This window comes from Anoplopoma fimbria, chromosome 21, assembly GCF_027596085.1.
Source record: "Anoplopoma fimbria isolate UVic2021 breed Golden Eagle Sablefish chromosome 21, Afim_UVic_2022, whole genome shotgun sequence".
In the NCBI taxonomy this organism is placed as follows: domain Eukaryota; kingdom Metazoa; phylum Chordata; class Actinopteri; order Perciformes; family Anoplopomatidae; genus Anoplopoma; species Anoplopoma fimbria.
The window spans coordinates 909,503-929,877 of NC_072469.1; the positions used below are offsets into that span (position 1 = coordinate 909,503).

General features: G+C 45.2%; 1 protein-coding gene across 1 annotated transcript in view; it reads right to left on the reverse strand.

Annotated features, from left to right (window-relative positions):
• dnah5l (dynein, axonemal, heavy chain 5 like) overlaps positions 1-20,375 on the reverse strand; it is a 55,229-nt gene that overhangs the window by 7,473 nt on the left and 27,381 nt on the right. The window contains 42 exon segments of the mRNA XM_054623360.1: positions 247-411; positions 553-702; positions 777-898; positions 989-1,115; positions 1,319-1,570; positions 1,679-1,849; positions 1,967-2,149; positions 2,253-2,408; positions 2,520-2,714; positions 3,323-3,499; positions 3,760-3,873; positions 4,161-4,265; positions 4,458-4,625; positions 5,679-5,792; positions 5,881-5,982; positions 6,119-6,253; positions 6,793-6,938; positions 7,935-8,091; positions 8,173-8,331; positions 8,401-8,630; positions 8,966-9,087; positions 9,242-9,396; positions 9,697-9,807; positions 9,889-10,020; positions 10,897-11,037; positions 11,257-11,322; positions 11,807-12,043; positions 12,764-12,856; positions 13,203-13,409; positions 13,672-13,839; positions 13,995-14,096; positions 14,827-14,961; positions 15,564-15,653; positions 15,781-15,957; positions 16,241-16,375; positions 16,636-16,853; positions 17,142-17,195; positions 17,198-17,272; positions 17,505-17,562; positions 17,961-18,095; positions 18,309-18,503; positions 19,627-19,814. Of these exon segments, the coding sequence (XP_054479335.1) occupies positions 247-411; positions 553-702; positions 777-898; positions 989-1,115; positions 1,319-1,570; positions 1,679-1,849; positions 1,967-2,149; positions 2,253-2,408; positions 2,520-2,714; positions 3,323-3,499; positions 3,760-3,873; positions 4,161-4,265; positions 4,458-4,625; positions 5,679-5,792; positions 5,881-5,982; positions 6,119-6,253; positions 6,793-6,938; positions 7,935-8,091; positions 8,173-8,331; positions 8,401-8,630; positions 8,966-9,087; positions 9,242-9,396; positions 9,697-9,807; positions 9,889-10,020; positions 10,897-11,037; positions 11,257-11,322; positions 11,807-12,043; positions 12,764-12,856; positions 13,203-13,409; positions 13,672-13,839; positions 13,995-14,096; positions 14,827-14,961; positions 15,564-15,653; positions 15,781-15,957; positions 16,241-16,375; positions 16,636-16,853; positions 17,142-17,195; positions 17,198-17,272; positions 17,505-17,562; positions 17,961-18,095; positions 18,309-18,503; positions 19,627-19,814 (6,122 nt within the window).

Here is a 20,375-nt window from a genome sequence, read left to right on the forward strand (position 1 = left end):
TTCCTCTGTTTCCTCCATCTCCATCCAACAACTTCCTCCTCTAATTCCATTCATGCTTTTCTGTCCATTGACTGAACATTTATAGATATTTCCCTGATAAATGTATTATCTCCTGTTGCATGAATCTTCCCCGTACTTAAATCCCCCAACCAGTCATCCTCCCATCATCTGTTCCATCCACTGGTTTATTTTCCACATTAATCTTTATCTCTCTACCCGTTGCATTCATCCATCCCGTTCCTTCACCTTGTTCTTGGCCAGCCTCTCTATGTTTTCAGTTGGGTCAGAGCCCATCGACAGCAGACAGACCATCGGCGTCCGGTTGTCACTCTCTGCCAACATGGCGTCCAGGTCCAGAACCAAACCTTCAGCAAACGGTTTACCCAGAGAGTCCGAGATGTAGTGACGCGCCTGGTCAACACACACGATTACATACAATATTTAAATGTCTCAGTGTTACACAGTAGGAACCTAGCGAGGACTGAGTATGAACTGGTCCTAGGTAGGTCTGCCCTGAGGTTATTTATGTCCTGCAGTGTTTAGCAGTCACACCTGAGCTGTGGTTCGGTCGGGACACCAGCTCCGGATGAGCAGAAGCTTCCGGAAGGTGTCCAGCTTTTCCTCGTACCCATCAGGCAGCGTGGCGTCCTCTGGCGTCGGGTTGTCGAACCACGTCCTCCAGGCACGCTCGTTCTGGTTCACCTGGAAAGAAGGAAACATGACTTCTGTAGGTCTATGAGTTCACCTGTTCCAATGTTAAAGGGTTCGGGTTCTACCTGGGTCAGGATCTGGGCGAACGGCGGCAGGCTGGACAGCTGCACCAGGTTGAGCCAGGTCTGATCAACGATCCAGCGGCGTGGCTTGGATTCTACGGAGTTCAGATCCAGAGAAGCTCCGCCTACACACACAGACAGCAAACCTTTAAAATACTTTGATAAAGTAAAGGATGGAGAGAGGAGGAGGAGGAGGAGGAGGATTGGCATGTGACCTTTGACGAAGGTGAGCACCTCGGGGTGCGAGATGTTTCTGGCCTGCAGGTCCATCTTCAGAGCCAACAGCAGAGTGAACAGCAGTTTGTGCTCCTCATACAGACTCCTGGCTGTGTAACAGTAAACCTGAGGGAGGTGCAAACAGTTACACCCTCAGGATACTCCATCAACATCTAAATTAAAGCACACTCTTGTAGGCCTGGATTGTTACAGTGGGCGCATATAAGAATAACCTCATCAATGAAATAACTGCAGATTAGATTTACTTGACAGAAGATTTAAGGGTCACGTCTTTGGTCTGGACCGTAACCCTCGCTTGTGAACTTTACCTGGTAGGTGAGGAAGTTGATGATGTTGCTGATGCGTTTGGAGGTGAGCTGAGACTTGGCCGAGTTCTGCATGGACGAGTCGAAGAGCCCCAGGAACTGACGCAAAGACGTCTGGTACATGATGTTGACCAGCGACATCTCCACGATCAGGAAGTAGAGGATGCTCCCCCTGGTGGCCACCGGCCGGTACTCCTCCCTGGCCTGGTTGATCTTCACCTCTGTCTCCGCCGCAATGGACAGCTTCTCACTCACCTGGAAGAGATTGTTTTGTTGATCTTTAGTCAGAGAAACTGTGTTTATTTCCTGTTTGGTGACGGAGGAACCAGAGCATTAAAACACAGAGCAGACGGGGATCGGTACCTCCTGGGCCGTGGTCTTGGTGACCCTCAGAACCTCAATCAGAGACTGGTCCTCCACTAAGGAGCCCTGGGTGCTGGTCAGCCTGAACAGCAGACTGTCCTCCAGCTCCTGCATCTTCCTCTTGTTGGATGTCACCTCCTCTAGGAGCTTCACTCGCTCCCCCTCCAGCTCCTGGTGGAACCCACAGGGAGCACCAATCAGATTTATGATGATGTTTATGGTCTCACAGTTTATCCTCAATCCTTTATCTAACCACCTAACTAACTGTGTCAGTAGTTAACTAGCGACCTGTTTCTCCAGCAGGATGACCCGTCCCAGCAGCTGGTCCTCCAGGCCGCGCTGGGTGACGGTGAAGTCGACCACGGCCGTCCTGGCGCTGACCTCGGGGCTGTAGGCCGGGTTGGCCAGCTTGGTGGTGATGTAGAGGGTGAAGCCCTTCATCACATCCACCTCCTTATCTCCTACCTTCACCTGCAGGAGGAGGAGGAGCAAATCATGAATAAAATATATTCGAATAGGAGCAGAGACGTGATATTACAGTGTATTTTCTTTAACTCAAGTAGATGTCACAGACTTTATAAGTAGATCCAGACTTGATGTAGTTTTTGTCCAGGATGTTGTCCAGGACCGGGTCCAGTTCCTCCCCGACGTCCTCCAGCAGCAGGGGGCGCCCCAGAGACAGACTGTCCTCCAGGTGGGAACGGAAATATTTGTGATTCAGAGACGTCACCTGGGACGCAGAAGAAGAAGAAGAAGAAGAAGAAAGGAACTCAGATTTATTTTGTCTTCCTGTGTCTTTGTTTTGTTCTTCTCACCACTAGGGGGCGTTTGTTGGCCTCACCTGCAGCTGCTGGTCTCGCTCTCTGTTCGTGATCCAGGTCTTGCCCTGGCCCTGGGGGTCTATCAGCAGCGGGTAGCGGGCCGCCTTGGTCACCACGATGCCGTTCTGGATGGACAGGTCGTCGCTGGGTAAACCCTGCAGGTTCCACTCGCTCACCGTGGCGTTGTCCACCAGCAGACCAATCACGTTCAAGTCCTGCAGAGAGTTTAGAGTGACCTCAAGTATATAGCAACAGTTTTCACAATCATCATGTGAAATGTTTGAACTTCTCTCCAACAGATTAGTTTGACTTTAGTAGTTATGACATTTAAGGTCAGTAAATCACCACCATATATATCAACTTGTTTTTAATTTAACACAAATAAATCAGTTAATATGTTGGCAGATACAGCAAAAGAAGAATATAAATAATTTATAGGCAACACATGCAACACATGATCAGACTAGGATCAGACTACGATCAGACTAAAATTAGACTACAATCAGCCTAGGACTAGGATCAGACTAGGATCAGACTAGGATCAGACTAGGATCAGCCTAGGATCAGACTAGGATCAGACTAGGATCAGACTAGGATCAGACTAGGATCAGACTAGGATCAGCCTAGGATCAGACTAGGATCAGACTAGGATCAGCCTAGGATCAGACTAGGATCAGACTAGGATCAGACTAGGATCAGACTAGGTTCAGCCTAGGATCAGACTAGGATCAGCCTAGGATCAGACTAGGATCAGCCTAGGATCAGACTAGGATCAGACTAGGATCAGACTAGGATCAGACTAGGATCAGACTATGGGTCTCACGGGACTGAAGGGGATGAGCTTGTCCTCCATCTCTTTCTTCCACAGCTCCAGCAGCAGACTGCGGTACTCCTGGTTGAACGGTCCGGCGTAGGACAGGAAGCCGGAGGACAGGAGGACGTCACCGACCAGGTGTTTGATCTGAGTCTGGAAACCAGCACTGCTGTCGGTCCAACGCACCTGAGACACAGCCAGACCAGCAGAGAGAGGGAGGGTGAAAGGGTGAGTGGGTGATGAATGAAAGGATGAGTGATGGATAAAAGGGTTATAGATGGATGAATTATGGACAAGTGATGGATGGGTGAAAAGGTGAGGGAGGGGTGAAAGGATGGATGAAAAGATGGATGAGTGATGGAATAAAGGGTTATAGATTAATGAGTGATGGATGAAAGGGTTATAGATGGATGGATGATGGATGAAAGGGTGGATGACCTGCTGACCTTCTCTCCTCCCAGCCCGTCGATCAGAGCCGTGGCGTTGGACATCTTGCGGCGGCAGGTCTGGGCGTCGTCCTCCAGGTCCTGCTTCTCCTTCATGGCGCCGTCGTAAAGCGCCTAAAGTTCAGGCCGGAACGCTTATTTATTTATATATTTAAATGAATTATTAATGATTAACTTAGCAGGATTAAACTACCACGGCGTATTAGAGAGATAAATCAAGCGACCACATCGCTTCACTTTGGAGAGTTTCTTTTGTCGTGTACATAAATCTGACCTGTGGCCCTTTGCTGCATGTCTAACCTGTAATAGATAGATAGATAGATAGATAGATAGATAGATAGATAGATAGATAGATAGATAGATAGATAGATAGATAGATAGATAGATGTGATGTGTGTGACCTGCACGGCGTCCAGCTCCTGCTGTTTGGCGTCCAGCTGTTCTTGAGCGTTAGAGAGTTCAGTCTGAGCGACGACCAGACGAGCTTCCTGCAGGGCCAGGTTAGCCTGTAAACACACACATTACACACACACACACACACACACACACATTACACACACACATTACACACACATTACACATTACACACACACACATTACACATTACACAGACACACGCGCACAAACGCACACACAGGACACACACAGGACATACACACACACACACACACACACACACGTATGTGGAGCGTCGGTACCTTCAGAGGAAGAACCTCCTTGTTGATGGAGAAGAAGTCGGCCATGGCCAGAGTCCAGGAGCAGAGTCCGGCCACGTTGCCACAGATCCTCTTGGCTGAGTCCAGGTTGTAGTCGTCCATGTCCAGGTACGGAGCGAGCAGCTCCACCACCTCCTCAGTGATGGAGTCCTGCAGCAACGCAAACACGTAACGTGGTCAGCCACGATGCTCGGACACAAACGAGGAAATAGATCAATTAAGATGATCATCTCATAAAGCAAGACTCTGGAATACGTTCAAATCAAGGAGTAAAAAATACAACATGAGAGCCAAAAGTTAACATTACGTTGTCATGGTAACGTGATATGTCTGGTTTAAGAATCAGCTCTGAGATCAGCGTTAGTTAGGACTCGATCACAGACGGGAGATGAAGCTAAAGATGGAATAATCCTGGAACCAATCCAGCACACACACATACACACACACACACACACACACACACACACACACACACACACACACACACACACACACACACACACACACACACACACACACACACACACAGAGTTCAGGGTTTTTCCAGCTCTCAACATACAGATGATCCAGCTCTTGCCAGCTCCTCTAATCCACAGCTTAGCATAGAAGTACAACAACACACACACACACACACACACACACACACACACACACACACACACACACACACACACACACACAGTATTATAAAAGCAGGTGATGGCTGTAGTGTGATAAGATGAGAAGGGAGTTTCCTTCAGACACACACTGACAGATATATGTGTGTGTGTGTGTGTGTGTGTGTGTGTGTGTGTGTGTGTGTGTGTGTGTGTGTGTGTGTGTGTGTGTGTGTGTGTGTGTGTTGTACTTCTATGTTTGTTTGAGCCAGTTTGAGTTTTGGACCTCAGCTGTGAGCACATTTCGTCAAGTCGAGACTTCTTCACCGCACTATTATTAAAATACCCATTAGAGACACTTTAAGGTCAGGAGCATAAATATATATATAAATATATATAAATATATAAATATATATATTAAAAAAATATTAATAGGAGCTGAGGTTCAACATTCAACATCATCAGATAAAAAACCTCTCCTTTTTAAAATGTTAGTCATAAACATAAACACAGAACGGTTCAGTGGATCTAATGAACCCTGTCATCTGTAAACTGCTGCCCCCGGTGGACGCTCTGGGGGATGCATGTTGTTCATGAGTGTCATAACCTTGCTGAAGTTGAGCAGCATGCCGAGGAAGCCCGAGTTCTGCATCAGCTTCATGGCCTCGGACCACGAAGGTCGAGGACAAGGTCGCTCGGGGTCGGCGGTCACCGTGTCGATCTGAAGGGAATAAAAAAAGGTAAAGTGTCGCCACAAAAACACTCAGTGTGTGAGAACGTTTTCAATAAACCAGGTGAGACTCGCTGACCTTCCTCTGGAACAGCAGCAGGACGGCGTCCATGATCCTCATGATGAGGTGAGGAGGCTTCTGCAGCTTCCTCACCGTGCCGATGTCGGCCGGCTTAATGGTCTAAGGAAGGAAAGTCTGTCATCTACAGTGTTCACCCTCCTCAGACACCTCAGACACCTGTGTGTGTGTGTGTGTGTGTGTGTGTGTGTGTGTGTGTGTGTGTGTGTGTGTGTGTGTGTGTGTGTGTGTGTGAGACCTGTAACGCAGCCTCAGCAGCCTCCAGCGCCGGTTTTGCGGCCTCCAGTTTGGACTCTGCTACGGTTTTATCAGCTTCGATCTCGTCGACGATCAGCTGAGCTTTATCCTTCACCTTCTGCACCTGCTGCTTCACCTGGACAGAGAGAGAGTCTGTTGTCCTCCAGCAGCTACAGGTCAACATGATGATTCATCAGCATCGCCTGTGTTTGTGTCACCATGAATGTATGTTCTCTCGCTTTTAGCTCTGTTTTTGGTCTCCACCACCTCCTGATAAAGATATCTGTCTCTGTATCTGCTAAATGCTGCTCTATGTTACTTCTTATACACTCATTATTTTTACTCTTGCATTTTTGTTGTTTAAAATGACTTTTTCTATTTTAGTTGATTTTTCTACCTTATTTATTTACCTTACTCTTATTGCTTTTGTATTCTTTTTTGCTATTATTTCTTTTACACTTAATATTTTTTATTACATTGTTCATATATTTTAATATTTTTATTCTATTGTTTCTTTGTTATTGTCCAGTTTTAACACAAGAATTTCCTTTTTTTTCTCCAAACCAAAACCCTGCTTCAGCTTTATTAAACATGAAATAACTAATAAACAACGAGTAAGATGTTCTTAGTCTTGTTCTGCTCTGCTGCTGGTTAAAGTGTTTTGTTGTGTTGAACCTTTTCTGCAGCCTGAGCTTTGGCCGTGACCTCCTGCAGGACTTCATCTGCCCTCTGGGAGGCGACAGCGAGCTCCTTCTCCTTCAGCAGCAGCTCCTCCGACAGCTGAGACACCGACTGCTCGGCCTCCATCAGCTTACACAGACCTGCAGGAAACAACAACATTCCCCAGCTGATCCTCCTCAATGTTCCATGATCAATTCATTGATTGTTTATCTGGAAATTGTGAGAAAAATGTCTCCTATAATATCCCAAAGCTCAAGGAGACGTTTTAAAATGTTTTGTTTTGTCCGACCAACAGTTTTCTATCATAAATGATAAAGAAACAGTCTCAAATCCTCAGAGTTACAACGCTGGAACCATCAAATGTTGATTATATCTGTTTAAGAAATTACCAAAATAATAATGACTTTGTTATCAAAACTGTTGTCAATTAATTTTCTTCTGACCAACTAATTGATTATTGAGTCATCGCTGCCTTTAACCCTCTGAACCCCAAAATCGGGTGCGATTGAAAAGCATGTTTCCTTTAAACAATCGCCAAACCTACACCGTTTATCACAGCCAGAAGCTGGAAAAAATCATATTATCATCAGATTTCAATCTCTCAGAGGGTCCTTGAACACATCATGTGTGACGAACGCTTCCATCAGAAAAAGCAACTGAAACGAAACCTAACATTGTCATTAAAAACATTTTATTCTTCATGTCTCGTTTAAAATCTCGTCTCAAATAAACCGTTTGCTTTAACGAGATTCTGTAAAAAACATTAAATTCTGAGCTCCTCAGTGAAACTATGAAGACATGATTGATCCATCTGAGACCAACAGTCATGTGACTACAAATCTGTGAAGCTTCAGGCTGCTGAACACAAAGCAGAGAGGAGAGGCTGTAAACATGTGAATCATTAAATATATATAACAAGTAGAGAAAAATGTTGGATATACAGATTCAAAGAAATCTTTTTAATGATTCATGTCATTATAACTGTTTTGTTCTGCACTAAACACATGTTAGAGTTCTCTCTACTTCTAGTCATGTTGTTCTGTTGCATTAGAGGAGCAGGACTTTTATTTTGAAGTGAAAATCAAGACCACAGAGAGAAAAATGGGCCTATGGGAAGAGAGACTGGTCGGGCTCACCCGTCTTCATCCGCTCTGCCAGCGTGCCGACGTGCGCCATCTTGTCGGCGTAGATGACCTTGTAGCTGTCGATGAAGGACAGGTAGGATTTGGGCGTCACGAACGTTTGGCGGCGGAAGCGTTCGAAGTACTCGGCACACTTCTCCGCCACCAGGTCCTGAGGAGGTCAGAGGTCATGTGATCAGTCAGCCGGACCGATGATGATGATGATGATGAACACACATGGGGGGGGCGTTACCTGGAAGGTTCCCATGGTAACCACCACGCTCTGCTTCACATCCTCCGAGCAGCGGAGGTCCTGGTGCTGAGACAGGAAGTGATGCGACACGGCCACCAGGGCGTCCCGAGGCCAGCGCTGGAACCAGTCCACGGTGCAGCCCGAGATCAGGCCTGGGAACTGGTCAGGTCAAAGGTCAAAACCGTTTGATCCCGTCACATGATCTCTTTTCCACTGTAATGAACTCACCTTCAGGGCTCGAGTCCGGAACTTCCCCCCGACGGGCGAGAAGCAGAGGACGACGTGGAGGTTGCTCCGCACTCTGGACAGGAAGAAGTCGTAGAGGTTCTCTGAGGTCGGAGGTCGGCGAGGATGATGACGCTTCATGACGGGGATCAGATCCTGAGTGATGTCATCAAGCTCGTCACGAGCAAACAGGTTGGAGACTTCACCGCTCGCCAGGACGTTGTTCATGTATTCTGCAGAGGAGAGGAGACGAGGAGAGAGGAGACGAGGAGATGAGGAGAGGAGATGAGGAGACGAGGAGAGGAGATGAGGAGATGAGGAGAGGAGATGAGGAGAGAGGAGATGAGGAGGAGGGAGGAGGAGACGAGGAGAGAGGAGATGAGGAGAGAGGAGGAGGGGGAGATGAGGAGAGGAGATGAGGAGAGAGGAGGGGAGGAGGAGAGGAGATGAGGAGAGAGGAGAGGAGGAGAGAGGAGGGGAGTAGATGAGGAGAGAGGAGGGGGGAGGAGGAGAGGAGACGAGGAAGGGAGAGGAGGAGAGAGGAGGGGGTTCGAGGCCGGTCCGTTACCCAGAAAGGCCTCGTCCTTGATGTCGTTGTCAGTGAAGACGAAGGTCACTCCTCTTCCCTGTTGACCCGCTATCCGATACAGAGTCTTCAGATCCTCCAGCAGGTTACTGCTGCTGTACGACCTGCACACACACACACACACACACACACACACAAACAGCATGAGTGAGTGTGTGTGTGTGTGTGTGTGTGTGAGTGTGTGTGTGTGTGTGTGCGTGTGCGTGCGTGCGTGTGTGTGTGTGCGTGTGTGTGTGCGTGTGTGTGTGTGTGTCAGACCTGGTCAGAGTGATCTGGAAGGTTTGGTATCCGGCGATGAAGGACCCCAGCCTCGTCAGACTCTGCTTCCCCGACCCCCCCACCCCGACCAGCAGGGCGTTCCCCTGCGGCGTCCGCAGGATCCTCGAGATCCGCATCAGGTGGGTCATCGCGTCCTGTCATTGGACCAGACACAGAGGGCCGTTAGCCAATAGGAACACAGAGAGGGAGGTCATGATTCAGCAGGAAGTCATTAAATTGTTCTAGCATGGAGTCTGGTCTCTCATTGGCTGTTCATCAAGAGCGCGAGCCTGAAATGAGCCAATCACAGGGCTTCAAATGCTACGTATTAGCGACATGCTAACTCCTCCTGGATAAAGCTGATTCATATCAACACTTTTACATATTTCATGGAGGGAAAAGGTCAAAGAAGTCGTGAGCCTCCAACATGGCCGCCTGATGGAAATGGTCATCACCTTGAAGAAGACCAGGTCCATGGCTCCGCCCCTCGCCGCCTCGTTGTACTGCAGCTGGAAGACCGACAGCCGCTCCGCCAGGGCGTCCAGCGACGGGATTGGCTCGTACACCTGTCAATCATATCAACAACATCAATGTACTGATAAACTCATTAAGATGAAGACATGATGGGATGTAACACGGCTGACGACCTTCGGAGCCTCCAGCTCGCCGTCGTCCGGTTCGTCTCCCGTCGCCTCCGGAGCTTCACGCAGGAAGTCCACGAAGAAACTGTTCCACTGAGCATGCTCAGTCAGAGATCTCCCATGATCCTCCACTGTGATCTGAGCAGAGAGGAGAAACTCACTCTGCCTGTTGACACTGTTAAAGCTTCAAAATGGCTTTTTGTCTTATTTCTTTTCACAGAAATTCGTGACTTTAATCTTTTCTCTGAATATCAAACTGCTCCACCGGCTCCGTAATTTATTATTACATTATTTTTACCTTCAATGACCCTAATACGCCGATTTCTCCTAAATTCACCAAAATTCACCATTAGATAATGCCTCATTTACATATTTAAACATAACATTTCAGAAAACTTGTAATACAAAAAATATTTGTATTAATGTCAGTAATCAACTGGTGAAGTTTCATGTTGATATCTATTAGTTATTTTTTTTACCCTATTCACCTGTAGAGTCTTCAACATGTATGTAATTTAACTAAACATATCTTTAAAGGACGTTTTCTCTAAATGAGTTTTTTCTCAGACTCTGATCCATAAATCTCCACTTCAGTAGCTCTTACATACACCAAACTTTACAGCTTCATTCCTCTCTATATTCTGAAGGTTTCTATGGAGGGGTTTGTTCAGATATCATTCATAGCCTGATTTATACAACATTATATTACTAGAAACATGGAGGAAATAATTGTTTTATGGCTGCTGACATTATTTTCAGATTTATGGAGTGATACAAACGAAATTAGCAAAAATTGACTAAAGTAATGCCTCATTTACATATTTAAAAATAACCTTCCAGTAAATTTGTAATACATCCAATAATTGTCTTAATGGGATTAATCATCTGGTGAAGTTTTATGGATATATCTATAAGTTCATTTTTAACTATTCACTGTAGAGTCTCCACTTAAAGGAATAGAAACATCAATAATCAGCAGCATGACATCAGAATAAACACATGACCCAAACTCACCGTCTCCATGATGCCGTTGAAGGTTCGTCGGTCGACGTCGTCAACGAACCGGTCGGCGATGACTCGGCAACATTCGTGATGGAAGAGAGCCGAGATGATGTCAGAGCTGTGACACGCCTCTGACCTCACCGTCAGGATGCCCTGAAACAACACACACACACTGATGACTCAGCAATAAATAAATAAACATAATCATAAAAACATGCAAATCCTGCAACAATATAAGCAAAATATATAAACTGTAAAGTCAAAAATGTGGTGGAGTAATAAAGACAATATTTAGTAGAGTCTCCTTGAGCGGAATTGTAAAATAAATGAATGAAGTAAAGATTTTTGTAACTTCAGACTTGTGTTTTCTACCTGCCAGATTCTGCTGAGGTCCCTCAGGTTGAAGATGTAGTGAAACTTGGCCGGAGACGGTAACATCTGTTCACATCACACACAAACCAAAGTCAAACCCCAAACTAACCTACGGAGGCCACTGAGAAAAAACTCCCACGTTTTCTTTTTAATATTAATTTAAACTGAGCAAATTTTATAGAAAATCAAAGCAACATACAAAGCACACACAATAAATAAAACATAAAAACATATTTATGGAACTAACTGGGCAGTCTTTGTTAAATTATACTTAACTTTATCAAACGTTATTAATATCTTAATATTATCAATATTTTTTCCAACATATACCCTCAATAGTCTCCAGATTGAAAAAGCACTGTCGTCGAAAAAACTACATCTTTAATTGTATTCTCATCTTTCATAAATGCAGGAAAGAAAAACAGCAGTTTTTTTAATTAAAAGTAACAAAAAAACAAGTTAGATAAACATTACTATTGAGGATAAAGAGACACAAGATATGTAAATAATGTAAAAGAGAAAGAAGACAAAGGGAAGTTAATTATCTCACCTTGGCCTTCACGGCCTGCCACACCCGTCTGGTGGTGGGCACGAGGGCGGCGGCGAGCTCGCAGACCCCGGCGGCGAAGCCTCTCTCTGGGCAGAAGTATCCCCGAGCCACGGTGCCGAAGATCTTGTCGATGGAGGAGTTGGAGGGCAGCGTGCAGTTGAAGATGGAGAACTGCCTCTTCAGACGCTGAGGGATGTCGTTCCGACCGCCGCCCGGGTGGATCATCGCCGCCACCAGCTGTTTGAGGTCATTGTTAGAGACTTTACAGGAAGTACACAACATACTTTGTCCCAGCAACCCCTTTCACTTTAAAGTGTAAAAACGTATATAAAAGAGTTCTTTCAGCGTTTCCACTCAGGTTTTTTTTATGCACAAATAAAAAATGTGCATGAAAACACAGATGGAAACACATGAACAATAACTCGCTCTCTTGTTGCCTCCATGTTGTTCCCATAGACTGTCTATAAGCAGTGGACGTAGTCACCATAAAGTAATCTATTGGTTGGTGTACTACGGTTTTGAAGCCTCGAATTTCGGCATTCCGGCTGTCGCCATCTTGTTTTTGCAACCACAGAGCAGGAAGTGACCATATTAGGACTGAGGAGGAGTGACGTAGAGACGCTGTATACGTCTCTGGTGTGGACCTGTCAATCAGTGTGTAGCCCCGCCCTAAAGCATCCCCTGCTTTATGGTCTGTTTGACTCTAAATGGAGCATCATTTACTAAATGAACATCATGCTGTATTGAAGAAGACTTGAAACTAGAGATTGAGACCATAAACTCATGTTTACAATGTTTACTGAGGGAATAAATCAAGAGAGAAGTAGAGTCATTTTCTCATAGACTTCTATACAACCAGAGGAGTCGCCCCCTGGTGGACAGCAGAGAGAATGCAGCTTTAACACATGAAGCTTTGACTTCACTTTAAAGAACCAGAGGTTGTCTCTATGTTGTTACCTGAACGTCCACCACGGTGATGAACTCTCCTGGACGATCCAAGCTGTAGAAACCTCTCTGCTCCATCAGCTGACGCACAATCTCATTGGTTATCTGAGGAACACGAAGAAATCAACAATCGGATTTTTTGTTAATGTTAAGACATACATTTTTTATTCCATTTAAAATAAATATTAATAATTGAATTGCTTATCTAAAATTGCACGCAAATGTATCAATAATTGTATTGTATTTAATTAATTATCTGTAATAAATACAGATTTAATACATTTTTCTTGTAATAATTGAAAATAAAAGACAGTAAAACAAGAATACAGGTTTACTTTTGTTTTCATGTTAAATATTTTTTGTTTGACATATATTAAAAGTTAGAAATATAGAAAAATAGGCTCAAACAAACGGAAAAGAGCCGACCAATCAGAGCGAGCATGAAGCTGACCTGGTCCCCCCATTCGTTGATGACGGGCATGTTGATGTCGTCGATGAAGACGGTCATGCTGCGTCCCGCCGGCGGCCCGTAGGTGGCGCCCATTCGTTTATCGATGTAGCTCTCGATGGTTCTCTGGAACATGCTGGGCAGCGTGGCCGACGAGAAGTTCACCGTCTTACTGAGGTGGAGCTCCGGGTCGAGCTTACCGGTGTAGCCCTGCAGGGGGCGCCACGGAGGAACACGTAGCGTTAGCATCCGTTAGCTCAGGACGAGACAAACTGAAAACACTACGTTTTAGACGAGGATATCTCACTCCAGAACTTCTAATGTACCGATAGAAGAACCGATGACTCCGGACCGTATCAATACCCCAGTAATCACTCATTTAGAACCGTGTGTGTTCTTGTTAACGACTTGTGACTACATCTGTGAATGTACTAGAGACATTTTAAAGCTTGTAGCTTCCTCAGCATCTCACTTTAATCATGACGGTCTTGGCGGTGCCCTGCTCTCCGATCAGCAGCACGGCCTTCTTCTGCTTCACGACGGTCTGCATCAGGAAGTCCGTCCTCACGTTGTCCACGTTGGGAACCAGGATGGACGAGTAGTCCGGGACGTGGTCTTTGGGGTAGACATACTCTGGGACCTGCATCAGGACAATAATAAATACATAAATACAATACTATCTGGTTTTTAATGAAGTCCTGCAGAGAAATGATTAAGAGACATTAAGTGGAAACTTAATGACTGTTGTTCTTTAATGTATGTGTGCGATCAATAATCAGATTAGAGTCCACAGACCTTGTTGGACCAGTGCTCCCACTGTCCCTGCTCGTTGACTGTGAACTCAAAGATGGTCTGGTCCTCCTGAGTGAGCGGCAGGTCCAGAGACGAGCCGTGGCTCTACAAACAACAAACAAAGATTTAAGAGTCTCCGAAGGGAAACGTCTCCAGCCTGACGTAGCCGCAGAGACAGGTTAAAGGACCAGGTGATGAAGGGAGGACGGCTCTGTCTGTCTAACGCAGCAAAAACTGATATTTAATCCGACACGTGTAGAAAAATGTATTTATAAAATGGTGGAAGTATTCAGAATATTAAAGGGACAGTGTGTTTTATTTGGAGACATCTAGTGGTGAGGTAGCAGATTGCAACAAACTGAATCTTCCTCCTCTCGCTCCTCCGTTTCCAAGACTGTGACGTGACTTCACAGCATATTATTTTATTGTTTATTGGTCCATAAGCAACCATTTGACTGTTGATATGATCCTGAACGTAGATTATCAAACTTTCAGATGAAAATGAAAATCTATGACACATCATCTAGCAGTTCATTATCAGCTAGAGGAAGAAAGGAGAATGTTACAGGATATATGACTTATTATTTCCATGTGTTTTCAATGACTGGAAAATAGTTTTCAGGGCTGTCCCTTCTCATTCAACAGAGATTTATTTACTATATTAGTGTTTTTTTATGCTAAATGACTTGTTTCCAACAAACTTATGAGCACATCTCTGGTAAACACAAGATTTAAAGTTGTGTTTTAGTGTAATTCTATAATGTTAGCCCACTAAGAATTTCTTTGCTCTTGTAAATTGATGTAAATCTGGACAGTCGTCATGAAGATATCTCACCTTGAGGAAGGCCTCCATCTTGGCTCTGTCTTCCAGCTCCAGCACGGCTCCCAGAGACCACATCACCGCGAACACAAACAGTCGACCCACGTCGCCATGGCAACCCTGTTTCTCATCCGCCGCCGGGAGTAAACCCTGAACGCACCAAATGTGGAAAAAATACGTTACACCGAAAAAAAGACCTCTGACCCTGGAAACATGAATTAAAAAGTAATCTTAAAGATTAATATGATGATATGATACTCTGTCATAAAACAACTAAATTCTTAATTTTCTGGAGGTCAAAGCATTTCACGAGCCTTTCAATTAAATTGTCACTTTAATCCTCCAGTAAACAGAGTAGAAGAAGACGTGGATGTAGAACCAGAAACATCATCGAACATCTACTAGAGAAACATGGAGAGAGGTCTTCAGGAGTCACTTTAATAGTTCTTAATGTCTCCTGTTGTCTGGAGACAAAGACAATATAAATATACATCCAGCTGATCAGTCATGTGACTTTATTCATCAGAGATGTTTCCATAATCTATTTAACATCAACTCTTTTTCAGCGTAAAAATCTCCTCAAGAGAACCTTAAAACTTTTTTGCACAATTGAAGTTTTTTTGGATTTATCTGTTTCCAAACAGGTTTTCAGTACGTTATCTTATAACCCTCTAAAGACCTCCCCACTGATCAGGAGTCAGTGACAACAACAGAAAGCATGACGTGGACTGTGTTTTATTTCTGCGTCCTACCTGCAGCAGGTCAATAGTCTGTCTGATGTACATACACTCCAACATCTGCATCTTAGGAGACACAGCTGTGGAGACAAAGTCCAACAAGTCCTGTAGGAGGAACAGAAAAAAACATTAGAGATGACTCTTTTCTTTCAGACCCAATGAATACAAGTTATTAATGTAAAACATTGACGTTCATCTCAAGCCGATGAAGAGTCCCCCTCCTCGTCCTCACCTGGTAGCAGCAGCTGAAGCAGGTCTGCAGGACGTGGGCCTGCTGCTCGGGGATCTGCTGTAACCAGGCCTTCAGGACGGGGCTCCAGCCGAGCACCGAGGAGCTCATGAACACCATCCCGTTCCTGGACACCGTGGCCGGGGACGCGTTGTCGATGTTGTGGGGCTCAAAGACAATCTGGGGCGACACAAAGGGAAGAGGGTTCACTTCCATCATCTTCTATAAGTCAGTCTGAGTCTCCAGATCTCCTCTGGACCAGGATCACTAAGTTCTTCAGGGTTAAAAGGACTGAATGAGAAGAACTTAAGTCCTCATGAACAGACAGACAGACAGACAGACAGACAGACAGACAGACAGACAGAGAGACAGACAGATGGATGAAGAGAGAGAGAGAGAGAGAGAGAGAGAGAGAGAGATGGACAGACAGGAAGTAAGAGACTGACGGACGTTGTGATGTCACCTTGCAGCAGGGCGCCATGGGGATTCGGTCTCCGTTCGCCAGAGTCAGAGTTTTGTTGTCGTCCAGAACTGAGTTCAAGTTCTCGATCCAGATGGCGTCCACCGGCCCGTCCAGCACGATCCAGATGTTTTCCCCCTGAGACACACACACACACATCATGCTGTATTGAAGAAGACTTGAAACTAGAGATTGAGACCATAAACTCATGTTTACAATGTTTACTGAGGGAATAAATCAAGAGAGAAGTAGAGTCATTTTCTCATAGACTTCTATACAACCAGAGGAGTCGCCCCCTAATGGAAACTAGAGAGAATGCAGCTTTAACACAGGAAGCATCGACATCACTTTCCGAAAAAATCTTAACCAGGAGTTTGAGTTTGAAACAGCCATCAAACCTTCTTGGCCTTGAGCGTCTTCCTCCACAGCGTGGAGAAGACGCCGTCCGTCCAGTCGTTGGTGGTGACGTCCAGCGTGCCGAACATCTGCGAGGCGGTGATGGCTTTGGGGTTCATCCTCATCTCGCGGTGGGGGGAGCCGCACTCCGACATGGCCTTCATCAGCGTGTGGATGCAGGCCGTCTTCCCGGCGCCGCTGGGACCCAACGTCATCATCCCTGCATCGGCACGTTACAGGGTTTAAATGATCCATGATGGAATGATTATAGAAGGTTTACTGTTAGAAATGTTCATATTCTGAGTGTTTTTATCCTCAGAAGAACTCAATTTGACTGATTTTATTTAAGTCAGCATGAATAAAAGATTCATGTTTCTATTCCTTTTATGCCTTCTAGATATTAATGATCTTTCCTTCACTCAGGATGAACGTTACATCTTTATCTCTTTAAGCTGTGAGAATAGATGAATCATCAGGATGTGAATGGATACGTTTGATGTGAACGCACCGTGTCGGACTCTCTGCGTCTCGTAGAGCTGAACCAGTTTGAGGATCCAGGGGGGTGAGGGATCAGACCGGCCCTCTGAGCCTGACTGGAGATGGACGACTCCAAGTCTGGATACCCGGCTTTATCCAGAACTACAGAGGAGGAGGATTAACAAAGTCTTTCAATCGTATTTAGAAAATGAATAAATGAATGTTCATAATCAAACTGGTGGCTTTGATGTGGATACAGACAAAACTTCAGCTACAGAATGAAGCAGTCTGAGTTTGTCTCCACATATAGACTCCACACATAGAAAGCATCAGCTGTGAATCAGGCGTGTTGACCGTGTTTCACTGTGTCATTCAGAGACAGATAGAAACCTACCGATACCAGGAAACAGATCATTGATCAGACTCATGAACAGAGGCTCGTCCTCGTCGACCTGCAGAGACACAAACACAAGTGTCTCAGTGTTATTACCGGGCTCGTTTAATATTATTCCTGCTGCTGAAATCCTCGAGCAATATTACAACATCCTGGTACTTTAACGCAGCAACAGAAAAACCCTCCCCCACCATTATTCAGCTCAACCTCTAACAGACGTAAAGTAGATGTAAGTACATCGTGCTGATAATGCTCTTAACTGGTCTTGAAGTAAACTTTTGAATGCAAAACTTTTACTGTACAGCTTTAATAGTTTAACTTCCTAGAAAAAGTCTTGAGAACTTGAAGTAAACTAATCCTTCACAATACTAAAGCCATGTTTAAGTTTTACTGATAAATATTGTCCCATCTTCATAACAAACACACATACTACCGAAATAAAACAGTAATACGCACCAGTTTGGAGAGGTTCATGTCTCTGAGGACCCTCATCACCACGGTCTTCTCTGGTTCTGATGGGTTGGATCTCTTCACGGCTCCCAGCGTCCTCAGAACTGATAAAATGTTCCTCAGACCAAAATCGTAATGGACCTGGTGTAAAAAACACAACTGATACCATGAAGTCAAAAGTACAAGAAGTTCTTTTTGCAAGATGATTGAGCAGAGACAAAAAGAAATAAAGACGAAAGAAGAAAGAAATGACCAATCACACTGAATTTCTTTTAGCACTGATGAAGATTGATGTAGATAACATGTCATGTCGGTCGTGGTGTCAGCAGCATCACTTTATATCGTTGTTCCGACCTGTTTGGAGAGCTGCTCCTCACACAGTTTGTAGAGGGTGTAGAACTTCCTGCTGAGGACCTGGTTGTCACGGAAACCTGCGCTGGCCAGTTTGACCCTCATGATGATGGCTCGGTCCGGGACCATCATGGCGACCGTGCGGAACTGAATCTTCAGGTTCTCGGGGAGCTCCTGACGACCGGCGTAACCGGGGTTCTGGAGGACCAAGAAGTTTCTGTTAAAGTCTGGAACTCTGTGGTTGCTTCAGAGGTGGATCAGTTCTTGACCTCGGACGACTTCTGAGACAGATGAGTTCCCAAACTCTGGTTCTGAAGAGGTTCAGCTCTAGAGCATTCAGACTGGTTATAAGATCTAGAACTCTCTTACTGGTTCTGAGATGCTACACCTCTCATACCCTGGTTCTGATGTAGATCAGTCACAATCTCTGGTTCGGCAGTAGCTCAATTTTCTCTGAGGCAGACCAGTGCTTGAACTTTTTGGCTGGTTTTCGAGATAGATCAGTTATCAGACATTGGTTCTAAGGTAATTCAGTTTGAGATCTCTGATTGGTTCTGAGGTAAATCGCTTCCCCAGCTCTTGTTCTGAAGTGGTCCAGTTCTAGAGCATTCAGACTGGTTCTAAGATCTAAAACTCTCTAACTGGTTCTGAGATACTTCACCTGTGACACTGAGGTAGATCATTTCTCAGATCCTGGTTCTGAGGTAGATCAGTTCTTAAACCCTGGTTCTGAGGTAGATCAGTTCTCAAACCCTGGTTCTGAGGTAGGTCAGATCTTAAACCCTGGTTCTGAGGTAGGTCAGATCTTAAACCCTGGTTCTGACGTAGATCAGTTCTTATCTCTGGTTCTGTAGTTGCTCAAACCTAGAACTGGAGGTACAACAGTGCTTGAACTTTTTGGCTGCTTTCAGGATAGATCAGTTCTCGGACCTTGGTTCTGATGTAGTTCAGCTCAAGACCTCTGACTGGTTATGAGGTTGCTCTAGCTTGGCGGAAGTTAAGGTTCTAGAATGTTTTACTGTGTTCAACAGACCACTGTTTAGAACTTTGGGTGTGGTATTCTAGAACTCTACCATGAGTTCCATTGTTTTTAATTCCTAGAATCCCTTAGTGAGCCGTACTGCAGTTGTTGTTCTTAACTCTTACTCTAGAAGCCTTTAGCCAGATGTACGACCCTTTATATGTGAAATACTTTGGACAGCTCTGAGGTGGTTTTGCTTTAAAAACATGTAGTTTATGTCCATGTTCACAGAGTCCTAGAAATCTCTTGCCAGCATGCGTTTTTTAGTGTTGTGGGAATTTCCGGTCAGAGCTCAGTTACCATGGTGAGGAAGATGCCGAACTCAGGGTCCATGTCAACCACGTCTCCGTCGGTGAAGACAAACTGTTTCTTCTTGTTCCTCTTACACTGGAGGACGACGTAGATCTGCTGGGCGGCGACGGACAGGACCGGCAGCTCGATGCGGTTAAACTCATCGAAGCAACCCCAGGCTCCGGACTGGGCCAGACCTGCACAGACACACAACAACAACCTGAGCGCACTTTGAAGACTGGCTTTATCCCAGTAGATCATCTGGGGTTCATTTTGGAACATCTGGCTGTTCAGATGTGTTTGTCCAGCACTTATATCTTGATCCTGTCAACATTAACATTTGGATGCTACCACGGTCAGTTACTACATGACCCTAGTCTTCTTTGGCCTGACCTTGAGGACAATAGGTCTAACTGCAGGAACCAGAAGAAGTCAAGCAGTCTACATTGATTTTGGTCTGGATACGGAGTCTTCAGACGCTGGTGAAGGTGTCTATGCTTGGATCTCCTCCTTGAATCCATCAGACAGCAGAGAACACGATGCTCACTCTGTTTCCAGTAGGAGTGGACATTTTGAACAAGAGTTGAACATCTTTGGGAATCCACATTAGGTCATGACCCTTTCAATTTATGACCATCAGGTAGGATTAAATGTCTGGAGAGTAGGTCAAGCCTAAGACGTGGAATCGACCTGAACCATACTGGATTTTGAGTCCAAACTTTCTGAAGCACATGTTCTAGTTGTGTCTGTTTTTCTAA